Here is a 19,103-nt window from a genome sequence, read left to right on the forward strand (position 1 = left end):
AATGCAGACCGTTAATTGTGAAGTGTATCCTTGGAGTTATCTCCCCTCCACTGGAAGTTGTTGCCTCTTTGAAATACTGTCAAAGTGAAGAATATTTTCTGTCTGTATTGCAGAAAGACACACTATTTGTGTCCCTTCAGCTGTATGCAATATTTAATTGAAGTATTTGTATGTCAAATCCTCATGTTGTTGTTGTTCCAGGCAGAGAAGTTCTCTATTTATGTGACCTATTGTAAGAACAAACCAGATTCCAATGCCTTGTTAGTGGACCAAGCAGGCAACTTCTTTGAGGTAAGACAGCAGCTGAACTAGATGTGGAGTTACTGCTCTTGTACTATAAATGGGTGGACAGAATAACCCAGTGCAGCTAGGCCACATTTGCAGTGGTGGCACATACACTGTGCCTTCATTGTATGTAGATTCTTCAGAAGAAGGAGAACAGTCAGCTTGTCCATGTTTGTTACAGGTGCTCTGAATTCTCACCTTGTTAGATGTATATATTTTTAGGCATTAGAAATATTGCACACTATGGTAGAGTTGTCATCACTGCACATCAACATGGTGAGTTAAAACAGAACATGTTGATGTGGTTACCGGCAGCCTTGTGCTGCATCCACATGGTCTATTATAGATTACCAAAACATTACATCTTTGAGTGGCATTTTGAAGTTGGTGTGATGAACAACGGGGAGAGTTCTATGGATATACAACGTCTTTTTATTAATGTAAGAAATGATATGGTGTAGATGCTAACACCATCACTTGCTTGATAACAGTGTTAGCATCAACACCGAAACGACGCTTACATCGAACTTCCCTGTTTACCAAAGCATTATTTTTCCTTATCCTGACTCATGCTCTTTTGCTTGTCTTCTTCTTCTTGCGAACATAGTGGAACACTTGTATCTCCTTATTTGAAGCTCCCTTCAAAATAAAATCACTAATTGGTACTCACCACGAGTTGCTCCCCTTTGTCTCCCCTGGCGGGAAAGGTGTCGCCACCCTCTGGCCATGTGCTTCACTCTCTCCTTCTTCGCCCAGTGAGCAGGATGTGAGAGCGCCTTGTGTCTCCTTACACACATATCCTTTGATAATCTCTTAGTTTTTACCTCTCATAGGTTACTATAGAGGTATAGCTAGTATCCTTTACTATTTGTATTGATTAATTATATTATTTCTACTGTTTATTCCACGTGTATTAGGTGATTGTTCAGCTAACTTTACGTTCATGAAAATCTATGCGATTTGTAGATTACGTTTTCTGCCTCCGATCCACATGTAATATGCCCTAGTTGTTCTCGCGTTAATGCGTTTAATTCACGTTGCAGTTACTGCATTAATTTATCTCATTCTGCATTTAATAAATATCATCTTTGCGTCTTAAGGCGTGCTGCAGATAGATCACGCAAACAAAAGGCAAAACATGGCAGAGAGTCCAGATATTCCATCCAGTCAGCTGCTAGCGATCGACCCCTCTCCGTCTGGTGTTCTGCTAGAGACCCCTGCGGCGGAGAGGGCGTGGGACGCCAGTCCGTTACCTCGAAGAAGCGACCGGCCTCCCCAGACATCCCGTCATTGCAGACTAAGTCTAAGAGGGCCTCATCGTCGATCTCAAGCGCAGATTGAGGACACCCAGGGCAGCATAAACTTCAAAGGGAAATCTACGAAGACAGCAAGAACTTTCTCAGCGAGATCGTTCCAGCAGCAGAGTTGGGCCTCTCACGATGATCAGCCGATAATCATCCCGACTTACGACAGAAGGCGACCGGTGTCAGCGACTGTGACTTCTGCAGAGATCTCCATGCAGCCTGATGCCTCTACACACCGGCGTCAGGCGTCATTGATGTGAACCTCATCGAAAAAGGCGCCCGGCGACTTTAAATCACAGATCATCCCAGAAGACATGATGCGGCAGATTATGAACATCATGGAGGACCACTACAAACTGCGCAAGCGAAGTCGAACCGCCAGCGAAAGGTTCCAGCGTGAACAGCACCCCAGAGGCACCCCGTCAGCGTAGCAGCCAAGGCGATGTCACCTGCCTTGAAGGAAGTCCGCACCACCTTGACGAAGGACCTAGATGTACAGCCTTCGCGAAGGCGGGAGGAGATCATCACCATCTTCGATTTCATCTCTAGATATGGACTCAGACCATCAGACATCACGGAAGCCTTCGCCGAAGGTCATATCATCGATCCCCGGACGGACGCAAATGAAGCTTCGCGAAGGCATTAGCGAAGGACATATGATTCCAGATCTTCATCGTCTAGAAGAACATCGAGGGACTGCCGAAGAGCGGCGAAGCTATCAACATTCACCTCACAAGTCTCGAGAAGATCATCCCATAGGCGATCTCCACTCCGTTCATCACCAGGTCGATCACCCATCAGATCTCCACATAGAAGCGGCGCACAAAGTCAACTAGATCGCCACAAACCTCATCAGATATACAGACAGCTACGCGCAGTCGAAGAGCATCTACAATTTATTAATGATGATGGTTTTGAGGATGATGGAGGAATCATATTTTCTGATGCAGAGATCACGGTATTGGATGGTCAATAACCTAGATCTCACATCACCATCTAAAAGTGGCAATACAGCTCAGGCGTATTTGATGAAGGAAGATGATCCAGATGCAATCACTCTACCCCGATCGACCGATTGCGGCAGTGCCACAGAATCTAGATGCAGCTTTCCAGAAAGCTCTCACGAAAGTTCAGATACCACATCTGCCCAACTTTCAAGCCAAGAAGTTCTCCGCATAACATGGACTCCTTCTACAAGGCCCAGGACATCGATGAGAACTATAAGATCATCAGCGATGTAAAGAACAAGATTTACAAGATGGATGATCATAAGTTGGCTCATATAGAAACCATGGCCGAGGCGTATGTTCTTTGGGTTAAATAGATCTAGGGCGATCAATGAGACTCTTATTACTAGATTCCGGGATTCCACGACGGAAGATGATAGAATGATTTATTCTGCCTTACTTATGCAAAAGAAAGATCAGCAGTTTTTAGCGGATCATCTTACATCTGTTTCAGCAGCACTGACCTTAGCTTCGTCGTCAAGGCCTCCTCGCCTCCTGTAATTGGGGAGAACTTTACAGCCCACTTTATACAGCCCGTGGTGGACAACATCCATCTTTGACGAAGAAACAAAAGTAGCCAAGGAAGTCTCTAAGGATTCAGGGAAGTCCTTATGATTAGATCGATGGACACACTAGCCAGCGTCATTCGTCGAACTTCACAAAGATACTCAGGCAGATCTAAGTTCACGGGCCTACAAAGAGCAAAGAGACAGGAAGATAGCCAGCTCTAGAGGTAAAGATTCTTTTAAATTAAGCCCATATGGCAACTATAGAGGAGGATCAGGAAGAGGCAGGACACCCAGAGGTTCCCGCAATTATAGGCAGCTGAAACACAGGTTCGGAGCGACTGGAGTCTTCCACCCCAGCCGTTCCAGTACAACCAGCTCAAGTGGGTGGGGGCCTCCAACTACACTGGGAAAACTGGGGAATGCTGCAAGACCCTTACGTCTCCAACATTCTTCAACACGGTTTCATTATCCCTCTACAGGCCAAGCCTCGCTGACAATCAAACCCCCAAGTTAGATTTACAAGCGCCAGCAACTACCAAAGATAAAGAGGCTGTTTCATCACTCCTATCCAAACAGGCCATAGAAGTAATAGATCAAGCAAAGCGTCGAACCAGGTTTCTACTCCCCAGTTTTCCTAGTTCCCAAGAAAAACTCCGCGGAGAAATACAGACTCATCTACAACATGAGCTTTTCAACAAGAACTATCTCGCCAAACCACGAAGTTTAGCATGATACATTTACCTCAGATTAAGCCAGATGATTAGATCCTATGGACTACATGGGCAGCATAGATCTACAGGATGCCTACTTGCACATCCCCATTCATCCCGATTCCAGGAAATACCTACGATTTACTCTAGAAGGGCTACATTACCAGTGGAAAGTACTCCCATTGAATATCATCAGCCCCCTGGCTATTCCGCGAGGATAGCGAAACCGATTATCAAATTTCTACATCGTCAAGGGCTACGCGAGTCGCGTTTTACCTCGACGACGGGATACAAGTAGATCAAGATCCTCTCGTCTCAAACTACGGTTAAATTACATCATAAAGCTACTAACACAACTAGGTTGGTTAGTAAACTTACGCAAGTCGGACCTAGTACCATCGCCAAGACCTACAGTTCCTAGGTATTGATTCATCACAAATCATAAACCGTATTATGGTACCAGAAGACCGTTGGCTCAAGATACAACAGACCATTCCACCAGCTCTAATCTCTCCGTTACCACTTTCGACAATGGCAGAGCCTACTAGGTCTTCTCACATCAGCCCAAGACATGACTGTCACAGGCAGATTACAGTTACGTCCCCTACAGGTCTCATCATCAGCACATCTCAGCGATGTACAACCATTCAGTCTACGAAACATCTCAGACCACATCTACTATGGTGGACCAAAGAAATCGAATGTCTGCGAAGGGATTTGTTTAGCAGAGCAGGAATACAAAACCCATCTGTATGTAGGCAGCGTCACTCCAAGGTTGGGGAGCTCATCTCACCAACCACGCGATATCAGGGTTATGGAATCAGCAAGAATGCAAACTCCATATAAACAGTCTAGAAATGAAAGCTGTAATCAGCGCCATTCTACATTGGAGCACATTTCTACAACAAAATGCGGCCTAATGATCCATACAGACAATTGAGACAGTGGCGTTCTACATAAACAAGCAAGGCTCAACGAGATCGATGAACCTTTTGAACCTAAGCTTTCAACTGTTCGATTTAATACAAGATCTAAATCTACATGTCAGAGCAGTGCACATTCCGAGACCAGAAATATACTAGCAGGCGGCTCTCTCTCTCGGCCTCATCTACCATCACCGACAGAGTGGATGATCAACAGGGAAATTTTTGCACAGATAATCAAGCAATTAGGAGCGGCTAATAGACCTATTAAGCCCGCAGCGATTCAACAATCAGCTACCGACATTACGTGTCACCAGTCCCAGACCCCCAAGCTTGGGCAGCGGGCGGCTCTAAGTCTATCATGGGAAGGCCTCAATGCGCGCAGCGTTTCGCCGCCAGCAATAATACCTCAAGTATTACAGAAAATCAGACAAACACAGAGCCTACAACTCACTTTGGTCAGCCCTACTGGCGGCCAGAGCGTGGTTTCCCATACTAATTCAAGAAATCGGGTCAACCAACACTGGAGCTACCCAAGCGGCAAACCTGTTAATTCATCCTCACACCAAACAAGTGTGCGGAAAGCCAGCAATGTTCCAACTGCGTATGGACTGTATACAAATGTGTTTAAACAAGAGAGGATATTCTGCCAGAAGCGGCAAAAGCAGTCGCGCTTGCCTACGTTACTCAACTTCGTAACTTGCAATGCGGCGACAAGTGGCACAGTTTGAAAATTATGCAACAAAGAAAGGGTTTACAGCAAGAGAGGCTTCACAACCTCAAGTGGCAGACTATTTGTGTTACCTAAGCCAAAACAAACATTTAAAAGGTTCAGCGATATCAACATATCTTGCGGCGCAGCTCTGTAATCACCATGAGAGCGGGTGTCAAATTGACAAGATCTCCAGAGTTACTGGCCTTACTCTCGAGCTTTCCGATTGGAGGACCAAAGCGGAAGTTCCGCCCCAGCTTGGGATCTGAATGTAGTGTTACAACACCTCACGAGTGAGGTCTATGAACCTTTGGAATCGACAAACTTTGAATTTCTCTCACAGAAAACATTGTTTCTGCTATCGCTAGCCACAGCAGCAAGAATGTCTGAAATTCACGGCTCTGGATTCTGAGAGGATACAGTTTGATGACAATCATAACACAGCACCTCGGTTAAGATGGGATTTCATCGCAAAAAAATCAACTGCCAGGTCAACCAGACAGATTATTCCACATCCCGGGCTATCCTCTATTCTCGGATCACAAGATACACAAGACCTATCACTGTGTCGGTAAGAAGCTCAAAGTTTATTTCTGACGATCAAAACAAGGAGAAGATTTCTCAAAGCGTTTATTCATCCCATTATAAGCCCTACGAATCAAACAGAAGTGTCACGGACCACAATATCTATTTGGATAAGGACTGTCATTCTCCGTGCCTACAAGGCAGCAGGCTTGGACCCACCAACAGCATCAAATCCACATGAGATCAGGGCACTGGCCTCTACCCTCGCCATACCGCGGTAACTGTTCCTTGAACACGATTATGGAAGGATGCTATTGGAAATCTAACATGGTATTTGCTAATCACTACCTAAGAGACATCACTACAGAAGATGTCTCTGGCATTCACCATTGGGACCACTGGTCCTCGGCTCAGCAACTGACAGTCCCCGTGAAGCGTTAAAATATTATCCTCACAAGATTAATATGTATTTTATACATACTCATCTAGCTATAACTCTCACGGAGTTTTAGGGCTATGTATATATGTTCAGCTTAAGTATTCAACCTTAAGCATATACTTGGATATAGTCAATTTCAGTGCCTCTATCAGAGTCACCTATATATATATATATATAATTTATATGTATTGTTCAATATATTCATAATGTAATTCCCCTTTAATGGCTTTATATAACCTATGGTTTTCTTTATACAGGAAACATCCTAAATCTAAGCCTTCATGAAGTTCCGTGAGAATATTACAGTATATCTATACAAAATCACTAATTATAAATCCAAAGTATTCTGTTACCCACCTCCGTTCATTAGGATGCTACAAGCAAAAAGAGTATGAGTCAGGATAAGGAAAAATATGTAATTTTTTAGAGTAAAATTGATATTTTATACTTATCCTGACTCATGAGGTTAGCCCTCCCATCCTCCCACATAACACTTTGGATTTCCCTGTAAATTCAAGTGTTGGGCTCGCTAAATCAGGAGAGAGTGGAGCACATGGCCAGAGGGTGGCGACACCTTTCCCGCCAGGGGAGACAAAGGGGAGCAACTCGTGGTGAGTACCAATTAGTGATTTTATTTTGAAGGGAGCTTCAAATAAGGAGATACAAGTGTTCCACTATGTTCGCAAGAAGAAGAAGACAAGCAAAAGAGCATGAGTCAGGATAAGTATAAAATATCAATTTTACTCTAAAAATTACATATTCACAACCCTGTCACCCTTATTGTTCTACCGGATAGTACCCAAGGCTGCATGCCTAATTCTAAGCAAAATCAAGGGGACCCCCATGTAGAGAATTGGTCAGACATGGGTATTTTAAGACTGACAGAGCCCTGAAGCCTTTTATCCCTTGAAGTATTAAGGTTTTAAATGAGACACCTAATTTATGATATTTTAAAAGGGATTACAATTGGTAACATTGAACACAGGATCTCCCAGTATGCTGATGACACCTCCTTCCTCCTTGATGGATCAGCCCAATCTCTTGAAAATACTGTGGCTATACTTGAAAAGTTTTCTCGTATGTTTGGTCTTAATATATATTACAAAAAATCAGAGAATATGAGTATTAGGTATTCACCTGATGAAGGAGCCAGAATTAGCTGAGTATTCAGTATTCACCATTTAAAGAAGGGGGCTTAGGAATGATAAACATATTGGAAATTTTAATATAAATTGTATATTTATATACTTATCATATCTCACGACTTGCACCTCTCTCTCTTGCTTCAACTTTTAGTGGAACGACTGTAAACTTTTTTCCATAGGCCTTCTTGTCCATTCGCCCGTGCACTCCATGCTGCTCTCCTTAATTAGCTTCCTAGTTCCTAATAAAGCTTGCAGCATGCTCCACTAATTGCCCACGTGACTACCTTGAATGATCATTCTCATCATGGAGCCAACGTTGTAATCTGAGTAGTGGGGAGGCCGGGCGGGCATCCATCGCATGAGATAGAATAAGTATATAAATATACAATTTATATTAAAATTTCCAAATTTTTAAACTTATCCTATCTCACGACTTGCACTTATCCCACGGTTGGACAGCGGGCCGCAGATTACCCTTCTGTCTGGACAGTGCCAACAGCTGGTCTTGGAGCTGTGTGGACTGATGACAACCGTAGATAGCGATGTACAAGGGAGGCCTGTTACGCTTGCACGTAACTCCAATGCTTGTATTGGGTTCTCCAGAACCCCTTGGCTTACTAAGCACAACGACTCCCAGGGAAATGGGTGCTTTCGAGGGATGTGGTGTTCGGCCACAACCTTGTACAAGACAAGGGACGCAACTCAGCAAGTAAGCCTCGCCTCGCCACGATTTACAAGGTACCCCCGTAATTAAGGTCTTGTGACTAGAATCGGGCCAGCCCCTGCTTCAAGAAGGCCCCCCAGACACCGACCGAGGCGGGTGAAAGAGAAACACAACTCAGCATCTCCAAGGTTTAACGTTCAGTTTGGAGGCAGAACGCTATAACGTAATCCACTGGAATTCGGGAGTGTCACACTTCACTGCGAATTGCTCCGTGGAGTAGAGATCAGTAAGCGTAAATGTCGAACACCTCTGTCCGTAGGGCCACGCTAGGTGACCATATTCCGATGCCATGGTATGGAGGCCAAGTGAAGTAGTTCTTAAACCCATATAATGAGAACAAAAGGTTGAGATCCAGTTCAACTTATATTCAGTATATACAAGGAAGTAGTAACGCGAATGCGGAACCGTCCCTCATCTGCGTTGTTGGGCTGATGTAAGCTGCTGAGCCAGTACAAGAGGTCCGAACTGGTGTAGTCCCTGGACATCCGTGACAGACAGGTCTCGCAGGTAAATGTGAAGAGAAGACTGTATCAGAAGCAACCTTCCATGATAGCGGTCAAGGAACAGTTGCTATGGAGGGCCATCATCGAGGCTGGTGCACGCGTCTCATGAGGATTAGAAGCTGCTGGAGGAGGCAACCCTGCAAAGGTGTAGGCTCGCAGGATCGTGCACGTATCCAGAAGGCTAATATGGTCCGGGAAACCTCAATTCTTGAAGCATTCGACAAGGGTATGAAGAGGCGCTTCCGTAGCTGTCGACAATCCTTGGAGGCAGCAAGGTAAACGCGTAGAGCCCTAACAGGGCAGATTGTCAAATCTTCATTATCATCAGACCCAAGAATGGTGGACAACGGGGGAATGGTAAACATCCGGACCGGTTGCCCTGGCAGTTGGTTTTTCGCAATGAAGTCCCAGCTGTGACCCAGGAAAGCCTTGCCATGCTTCTTCCGCTCGAACCGCACCCGATTGACATCAAGCACATGCAGTTCAGATATACGAGCAGCGGTAGCCAAAGCTACCAGGAAGAATGGCTTGAATGTCACTTGTTCGAAGTCCTTGTGTTCTGAAGGTTCATAATCTGTAGAAATCATATGACGAGGGACAACGGACAGAACTCAGGCCGGAGGTCTGAACTTCCTTGACTGGTCAGAGAGTCTATAGGAGCGTAGTAGACACTGCAACTCGGGAACAGTGGAAATCTTCGAGTTGATGGCAGCTAAGTAGGTAGCTAACAAAGTACCCTTGAGTTTCTTAGTAGTGCGGAGATGCTGGAGAAACTCAGCAACGACCTGAGTCGAGGTGGGAGTGGGAGATGCAATTCCCCATAGCTTGCAATAGTCTTCAAATTTCTTCCACTTGTTGGCGTACAAGGAACGGGTCGAAGTACGATGCGCTGAAGTGATAGCTGTGGCTGTGGTTGGGAAGCGGTACTGGGTTTGGCTCTGCCAAGCTTCTTAGGTTGACGAACCAACTTCTTGCTGGCCAGAAGGGTGCGACTAAAAGTAGTAGTATGTTGCTGGTGACCAATAGTTTCTGTATTACTTTTGGTAGCAGAGCTGGAGGGGGGAACGCGTAGGCATTGAGACCCTCCCATGATATTGCCAACGCGTCGAGGTCCCACGCCAAGGAATCTGGGATTGGTGATACGAACTTTGGAAGTTGGTTGTTGAACCTTGTGGCGAACAGATCTATTTGAGGCCGTTCCAGTTACATTGTCCAATACAGTCACTGTAAGACGTGTGAGGGTCGAGGGACGAATAATTCGTCTTGCTTTGAGCACAAACTTTCATTTTCCTTGACTGATTATCAGTTTTCCCCATGATGTAAGGGTAAAATAATGTCCCTAATATACAACACGTCCACTCAGTCGTGCGACAAGAAAGAGAATAATCATTCAAGGTAGTCACGTGGGCAATTAGTGGAGCATGCTGCAAGCTTTATTAGGAACTAGGAAGCTAATTAAGGAGAGCAGCATGGAATACACGGGCGAATGGACAAGGAGGCCTATGGAAAAAAGTTTACAGTCGTTCCACTAAAAGTCAAAGCAATTAAACTTGTGTGGATTAGAAAGCTCATTAGCTCTGATTTATGCTGGAAAAACATATTTGAAACAAGCTGGTGCAAAACAGATGATTTTTCAAATGTGGGTACTGATTTCATTAAACCATTGTCACAGAAAGTTGGAAATGTGTTTTAGAAAGAGCGTCTCCTATACCTCAATGAGATTGGAAGCAAAGTTTCTGTAGAATCCTTGGAGGATTTCCTTTCGGAATCTTTATTCCTTAACCCAAATATCAAGATAAATAAAAAGTCCTTCCTTTACAAAAACTGGTTTGATAAAGGTGTTTCCCAGATATGTGATATTGTTAATTCTGATGGTTGTGCTTGTCTTACAAATACTTCATAGAAACATACTCTATTTCCACAACCTATCTGGAATACTATGGTGTATTGTGTGCATTGAAGTGTTATGAAAAAAATCTATGAATTGAAAAAGAATCTATATCAGTCCCCCTTAGCATGACACCTGTGTATCCGAAGCTTCTGGATGAACACTATATTACTATGTTTTATTGACACAAGTTCAAGTCCAGTCTCAGTGTAAATGGCAAAACCAGATTGTTTCAGATGTTGAATGTGTAAAAATCTATGAAAAAAAACTTTCAGGCCACAGAAGAAACAAAACTCAGGTGGTTCCAGTACAGATTGTTGCATAGAATTCTTTCCACCAACTCCTTCCTCTATAAAATAAAACAATAATCTCTGCACTTTCTGTTGTTCATGTGAAGAAACTTTCATTCACTTGTTTTGGCAGTGTCCATTTGTAGATATATTTTGGAGTAACTTCCATGGATTGTTGACACAGAAATGTGACCATATATTCAATTTGAAGCTCTCTGCTCAACTTGTTATGTTTGGGTGTGACTCAAATAGTCTCACAGATACTGTTTTTGACCTCTTACTATTGATGGCTAAATTCTTTGTGTATAAATGGCGGTGTCAGTGGGTAAAACCACACATCCATGGTTTTAAGAACGTGTGTGAACAGAGGTATTCTATTGAGAAAATTAGTTTCTCAAGCAGAAATAAACTCAATACATTAAAATACACAAAGTGGGCTTTTTATCATCCACTGTTCAGTTAGTCTAGCCTAAGTATAAGTAAAAAGCAGACACATAGTAAAAGCTAGCTGCTTAATTTAAACTCGCAACAGTATGAGTATGATTTTTTAAAATTTTTTATGTTTTGTTTTTGGGGTTGTTTTTTTGGGGGGGGGATGTTCTTCTAGTTTTCGCTTAGAAACTGTCAGATTTTGTACCTTACAAATGAGAGCAGTAAAACATTGAAATTAAAAAAAAAAAATTATAATATTCTAGATAATTTTCCTTTCCAGTATTATTATAAGGTATTAATTGTCCTCTGCTTGGTACAAAAATGGGTATATGAATCTTAATGGTGTTGTGTAAATGTGTATTTACTAATCTAATTTATGTACTGGTAGCCTTTGTTTCAAAACAAATTTCTTTGTGAGATAAAGTGATATTCTATTCTATGTTGAGAGAGTGTCAGGCATTAGAGGAGTTGGTCAGACATCTGGAGAGTTGGTCAGACATCTGGAGAGTTGGTAGACATGGTGAGTTGGTAGACATCTGGAGAGTTGGTAGACATCTGGAGAGTTGGTAGACATCTGGAGAGTTGGTAGACATCTGGTGAGTTGGTCAGACATCTGGAGAGTTGGTAGACATCTGGAGAGTTGGTAGACATGGTGAGTTAATAGAGCAGTGGGAGAGTTGGTCAGACTCCCGACAAGTTGGTCAGTCATCTTGAGAGGTGGTCAGACATCTGGAGAGGTGGTCTGACATATATGAATAAAATATTTTCCATGGTACATTTTCAATGGCAATATTTGTTCTGGAAAGAACTACTTTCATGTGAAAATCATTATCATTGACAGTTGTGACTATTTGTGTCAGCATCAATTTGGGTTCTGGGGATTCAAGGTGGAATCAGCCATCAGTATCCTATAAATGTCATATGTAACAGATGGGGTATTCACTCTGTATGACTTGTCCTGTCACCATGCCCTTATGACATAGATCGCTGCTTTCAATGACTGGTTTGTGTAGACTTGTGTCTAGACTGCCCGGGCTGGGTACAGCTGATTGTTGGAGAGGCATTGGTGAAGTTGGTGAATCAATGACTGTAAGAATCTACACCAAAACATTGCTCTAGGCAAAACATGAGAAGTTATTATCCAGCAATTTGAAACCTTTGTTATGAGTACAGGTGATTGCGGCACCACTCTCAGTATTTATGACATGTTACCTGACATCTGTGATGCTGTTGCAGGAGATGCAGAGCAAGCACAAGCTGAACGACCCTGTAGCCTCCTTCCTCATCAAGCCAGTGCAGCGCATCACCAAGTACCAGCTGCTGCTCAAGGACTTGCTCACCTGTTGTGAGGAACACACAGGAGAAATAAAGGTGGGATAGTTTTACACTCACACCACCACCTGACACAGGGAAATACAGGTGGAATAGTTGTATAGTTGTACACTCACACCACCACTTGACACAGGGAAATACAGGTGGAGTAGTTGTATAGTTGTACACTCACACCACCACCTGACATAGGGAAATACAGGTGGAGTAGTTGTATAGTTGTACACTCACACCACCACCTGACACAGGGAAATACAAGTGGAGTAGTTGTATAGTTGTACACTCACACCACCACCTGACACCGGAGAAATAAAGGTGGAATAGTTGTACACTCACACCACCACCTGACACAGGGAAATACAGGTGGAGTAGTTGTATAGTTGTACACTCACCACCACCTGACACTGGGAAATACAGGTGGGATAGTTGTATAGTTGTACACTCACACCACCACCTGACACAGGGAAATACAGGTGGGATAGTTGTATAGTTGTACACTCACACCACCACCTGACACAGGGAAATACAGGTGGAGTAGTTGTATAGTTGTACACTCACCACCACCTGACACTGGGAAATACAGGTGGGATAGTTGTATAGTTGTACACTCACACCACCACCTGACACAGGGAAATACAGGTGGGATAGTTGTATAGTTGTACACTCACACCACCACCTGACACAGGGAAATACAGGTGGAGTTGTATAGTTCACACCACCATAGTTGTACACTCAGTTGTACACCACCACCTGACACAGGGAAATACAGGTGGAGTAGTTGTATAGTTGTACACTCACACCACCACCTGACACAGGGAAATACAGGTGGAGTAGTTGTATAGTTGTACACTCACACCACCACTTGACACAGGGAAATACAGGTGGAGTAGTTGTATAGTTGTACACTCACACCACCACCTGACACAGGGAAATACAGGTGGAGTAGTTGTATAGTTGTACACTCACCACCACCTGACACAGGGAAATACAGGTGGAGTAGTTGTATAGTTGTACACTCACACCACCACCTGACACAGGGAAATACAAGTGGAGTAGTTGTATAGTTGTACACTCACACCACCACCTGACACTGGGAAATACAGGTGGAGTAGTTGTATAGTTGTACACTCACACCACCACCACCACCTGACACAGGGAAATACAGGTGGAGTAGTTGTATAGTTGTACACTCACACCACCACCTGACACAGGGAAATACAGGTGGAGTAGTTGTATAGTTGTACACTCACACCACCACCTGACACAGGGAAATACAGGTGGAGTAGTTGTATAGTTGTACACTCACACCACCACCTGACACAGGGAAATACAGGTGGAGTAGTTGTATAGTTGTACACTCACCACCACCTGACACAGGGAAATACAGGTGGAGTAGTTGTATAGTTGTACACTCACACCACCACCTGACATACACTCACACCACCAGGGAAATACAGGTGGAGTAGTTGTATAGTTGTACACTCACACCACCACCTGACACAGGGAAATACAGGTGGAGTAGTTGTATAGTTGTACACTCACACCACCACCTGACACAGGGAAATACAGGTGGAGTAGTTGTATAGTTGTACACTCACACCACCACCTGACACAGGGAAATACAGGTGGAGTAGTTGTATAGTTGTACACTCACACCACCACCTGACACAGGGAAATACAGGTGGAGTAGTTGTATAGTTGTACACTCACACCACCACCTGACTGAGGGAAATACAGGTGGAGTAGTTGTATAGTTGTACACTCACACCACCACCTGACATAGGAAATACAGGTGGGAGTAGTTGTATAGTTGTACACTCACACCACCACCTGACATAGGGAAATACAGGTGGAGTAGTTGTATAGTTGTACACTCACACCACCACCTGACACAGGGAAATACAAGTGGAGTAGTTGTATAGTTGTACACTCACACCACCACCTGACATAGGGAAATACAGGTGGAGTAGTTGTATAGTTGTACACTCACACCACCACCTGACACAGGGAAATACAAGTGGAGTAGTTGTATAGTTGTACACTCACACCACCACCTGACACCGGAGAAATAAAGGTGGAATAGTTGTACACTCACACCACCACCTGACACTGGGAAATACAGGTGGAGTAGTTGTATAGTTGTACACTCACACCACCACCTGACACAGGGAAATACAGGTGGAGTAGTTGTATAGTTGTACACTCACACCACCACCTGACACAGGGAAATACAGGTGGAGTAGTTGTATAGTTGTACACTCACACCACCACCTGACATAGGGAAATACAGGTGGAGTAGTTGTATAGTTGTACACTCACCACCACCTGACCTGACACAGGGAAATACAGGAGCATGTAGAGAAATAAAGGTGGAGTAGTTGTATAGTTGTACACTCACACCACCACCTGACATAGGGAAATACAGGTGGAGTAGTTGTATAGTTGTACACTCACACCACCACCTGACATAGGGAAATACAGGTGGAGTAGTTGTATAGTTGTACACTCACCACCACCTGACACAGGGAAATACAGGTGGAGTAGTTGTATAGTTGTACACTCACACCACCACCTGACACAGGGAAATACAGGTGGGATAGTTGTATAGTTGTACACTCACACCACCACCTGACACAGGGAAATACAGGTGGAGTAGTTGTATAGTTGTACACTCACACCACCACCTGACACAGGGAAATACAGGTGGGATAGTTGTATAGTTGTACACTCACACCACCACCTGACACAGGGAAATACAGGTGGAGTAGTTGTATAGTTGTACACTCACACCACCACCTGACACAGGGAAATACAGGTGGGATAGTTGTATAGTTGTACACTCACACCACCACCTGACACAGGGAAATACAGGTGGGATAGTTGTATTGCTGTGCTTTCATACAAACACCTGACACAGGGAATTACAGATGGGATGTTTATATTAATGCCGACAAGCATGTAAAAAATCTCTGCTCTTTTAACCATCTCTCTTTGCCGTTCCCAGGATGGGTTGGATGTGATGCTAAATGTGCCCAAGAAAGCAAACGATGCAATGCACCTGAGCATGTTGGAGGGTGTGGAGGAGAGTCTTGAGGCGCTGGGGGAGGTGTTGCTGCAGGACAACTTCACCGTGTGGGACCCCAAGCAACTCATCAAGAAGGGCCGTGAGCGGCACATCTTCCTGTTTGATGTCTGTCTCATATTTGCCAAGGAGGTTAAAGACAGCACTGGCAAATCCAAATATATGTATAAATTTAAATTAATGGTGAGTATGATAGGGCTGGCTAAAAATGATTGGAAATATCATTGATTTGAAGATATTTTAATGATAATTGATATGAATTTGTGTGATCAATAAATATCTTACATGAACTGTTGTAATAAAATTAAGTATTTATTTACCCAAACAAACAATGCAATGTGCCAATTGTGATTTGTTGGGTGAATATACTAGTTTCATAAGTCATACATTTTTACTTATCCTGACTCATGATCTTTGTTTATCTCCCTTTCCTTTCGAATGGTAGTGGAACACTTGAATCACTTGAAGTTCCCGAAGCGGACATAAAAATACACTCACCCACGAGTTACCTCCCTTTTGCCCTTTTCCCGCGCAAACAGTCATGTGACCAGCCTAACAGAACCTAAGGTGGTGCCTTTTGCTCTTTACAGATTTTTGTCATTTTTATTTTTCTCAGTTTCCATGGAAACGTTTTGGACTTTTTTAAGTGGGGTGGGCTTCGTTTCCGGAGCATAACTCAAAAACCGTTGAATATTTTTCAACAAAACTTGGTAGATATATCAAACAGATCCTTAAGTGGTGCCTTTTGCTATTTGCAGATTTTTGGCATTTTTATTTTTCCCGGTTTCCATGGAAACGATTCGGACTTAGTCCCAAAAGGGAGGGGCGGGCTTCGTTTACGGAGCGTAACTCAAGAACTGTTCAATATCTTTCAACAAAACTTGGTAGATATATCACACAGAACCTTAAGTGGTGCCTTTTGCTATTTGCAGATTTTTGGCATTTTTAATTTTTCTGGTTTCCATGGAAACGATTTGGACATAGTCTCAAAAGGGAGGGGTGGGTTCTGTTTCCGGAGCACAACTCGAAAACTTCTTAAAAATTTTCAGCAAAACTTGGCAGATATGTGAGGCAGAGGCCAAAGTGGTGCCTTTTGCTATTTGCAGATTTTTGGCATTTATTATTTTCTCGGTTTCCATGGAAACAATTCGGACTTAGTCCCAAAAGGGAGGGGTGGGCTTCATTTCCGGTGCACAACTCGAAAAGCGTTCAGTTTCTTTCAACAGAAATTGGCAGATATATTAGGCAAATGTTGAAATGGTGCCTTTTGCTATTTACAGATTTTTGGCATTTATATTTCTCATGATTTCCATTGATATGATTTGGACTTAGTTTTAAAAAAAGTCAAGCTGGACTTTAAGTAACTGTCAGATGATTTGTTCTTTCAAATATGTGGGGGCCGGGGGGATATGTCATCTTCTGATGGCTCTTGTTTACATGTCATGAAATCCTGCAGTGTTTGCAGGCACAGGTTATCCGTGGCTGATCCTCACCCCCAGTGCCCTTTGTGCATAAAACCATGTTCTTCCAGCTTGCGCTGTACTTATTGTGTTGATTTATCAAGTCTTCAATTTAATCAATATTTGTCTTATATCTATAGACGTGCCATTGATTGGGTGAGGAAGTCATGTCAAGTCACGGCTGATAAAACAGGAGATCAGCCCTCAAACCGTATGTTGCTTGCTACTGCTGAAGTTCATGATACTGGTGCTATGTTTAGTGCGTTACAGGGGCAGTCTGCTGGTAAGGCAGCCAAGAAGAGCTCGTCTACAACGCAGTGGACTCCGTCTCAAGCTAAGAAAAAGATGTCATCTTCTTCTACATCGCAGTGAAGTTGAGGCGCAGAACTCATCAGCGTTTGCAACGCTTTGTCTACACCGCAGCAGCTTCAACAAATGCAGAACTTTGACCCGGGCGAATTTATGAAACAATTCACCAACCAGATGATGGCCGTGATGGAGCGTAGGTTCCGGGAAGAAGCGAAGGCTCGGCGAAACCTCTCATCTACCGACACTGTGCGCAAACCTACGGACCTGTGCGAACCTATGGACCTGCGCGAACCTACTCCTCATAGAACTATGTCTCAAGACTACGTTGGCGAACGTACACCTGTGCAAAGGTCTCCACAGTCGGACGACTCTGTCATCTTGAAAGAGGATAGAAGAGATGAGATGCCTACTCACAGTTCTACATCTGCGAACCCTCAACGTTCAAGAACATTGAAGGATCCATCTCCTACATCTAACCGCTCTAGATCGAGATCTCATATCTCTCACAGACATTCGCGAAGTCACTCATCACGAGACAGAGGTTCGCGAAGAGAAGGCTCACATCACAGAAGTTTCGCGAAAGGTTATATCCATGGACAGACGTTCGCGAAGGGATAGCTCACATCACAGAGGTTCGCGAAGAGATGTATCTACAGATAGAGGTTCGCAAAGAGAGCACTCTCAAGATAGACGTTCGCATAGGGAGGAATCTTCAGATAGAGATTCGCGAAAGGATGATGAAAGGTTCGAGAAGGGAAACAGGTTCGCAGATGGATGAGTTGCAGAGACCTAGCACTAATATTCAGGAGACCTTGGATCAGCAAGCAGACTTCGTCTTCCCAGACTCACAGGTTACAGCGTGGATTGCCAACGGGTTGAACTTGGGAGTCTCCTTCTAAGGATAAAGATGAAATTTACACTTATATGATGCCTAATGATGACTTCGACTCTGTCACTATTCCTCCAATTGAACCTATATCCAAGGTACCCTCTAACCTACGCACAGCTTTCGCGAAAGCTTCCAAGTACCAGAGTCAGCACCTACCATCATTTAATGTGAAGAGATTCCCCTTACATCATATGGATCCATTTACAAAAGCGCCTGAATGGGATGACAACATAAAGCTAGTCAACGATTCCAAAAACAAGATGTATAAAGTGGAAGATAAAAAGTTATCTCAACTGGATATTGCTTCAAGGAGATCCTTCTTCGGGTTGGCCAGGTCCAGAGCCATCAATGAAGCATTGATCAATAAATTCCAGAATTCAAGTTCGGAAGAGGATAGAATGATATATTCGGCCCCAACACAGAAGAAGGACCAATACTTTTTTATCTGACCATCTGGCATCTATATCTGCAGGTCTCACTTTACTACGCAGACAAGGGCTACTTGCATCCTGTTCATGGATTCACCCAACCGCTACTGAGAGGTCTATGGGAGGCGCCTACTATCTTTGGAGGACAAATAGAGGATGCAGCTGAGGAAGCTACAAACGACTCTAGAGCAGTTATGATGATAAAATCCA

The 19,103-nt window shown here is 43.7% G+C and overlaps 1 protein-coding gene across 1 annotated transcript in view; it reads left to right on the forward strand.

The window, feature by feature from the left end:
- Positions 1 to 19,103, forward strand: part of LOC124281588 (triple functional domain protein-like) — a 188,311-nt gene that overhangs the window by 34,062 nt on the left and 135,146 nt on the right. Inside the window, exons 17-19 of the mRNA XM_046717532.1 lie at positions 202 to 291; positions 12,633 to 12,767; positions 15,730 to 15,990. Of these exons, the coding sequence (XP_046573488.1) occupies positions 202 to 291; positions 12,633 to 12,767; positions 15,730 to 15,990 (486 nt within the window). The remainder of the gene's footprint in view (positions 1 to 201; positions 292 to 12,632; positions 12,768 to 15,729; positions 15,991 to 19,103) is intronic.

The sequence above is a fragment of the Haliotis rubra genome, unplaced genomic scaffold (genome assembly GCF_003918875.1).
Source record: "Haliotis rubra isolate DU_JTF1 unplaced genomic scaffold, ASM391887v1 Scf285, whole genome shotgun sequence".
Classification (NCBI taxonomy): domain Eukaryota; kingdom Metazoa; phylum Mollusca; class Gastropoda; order Lepetellida; family Haliotidae; genus Haliotis; species Haliotis rubra.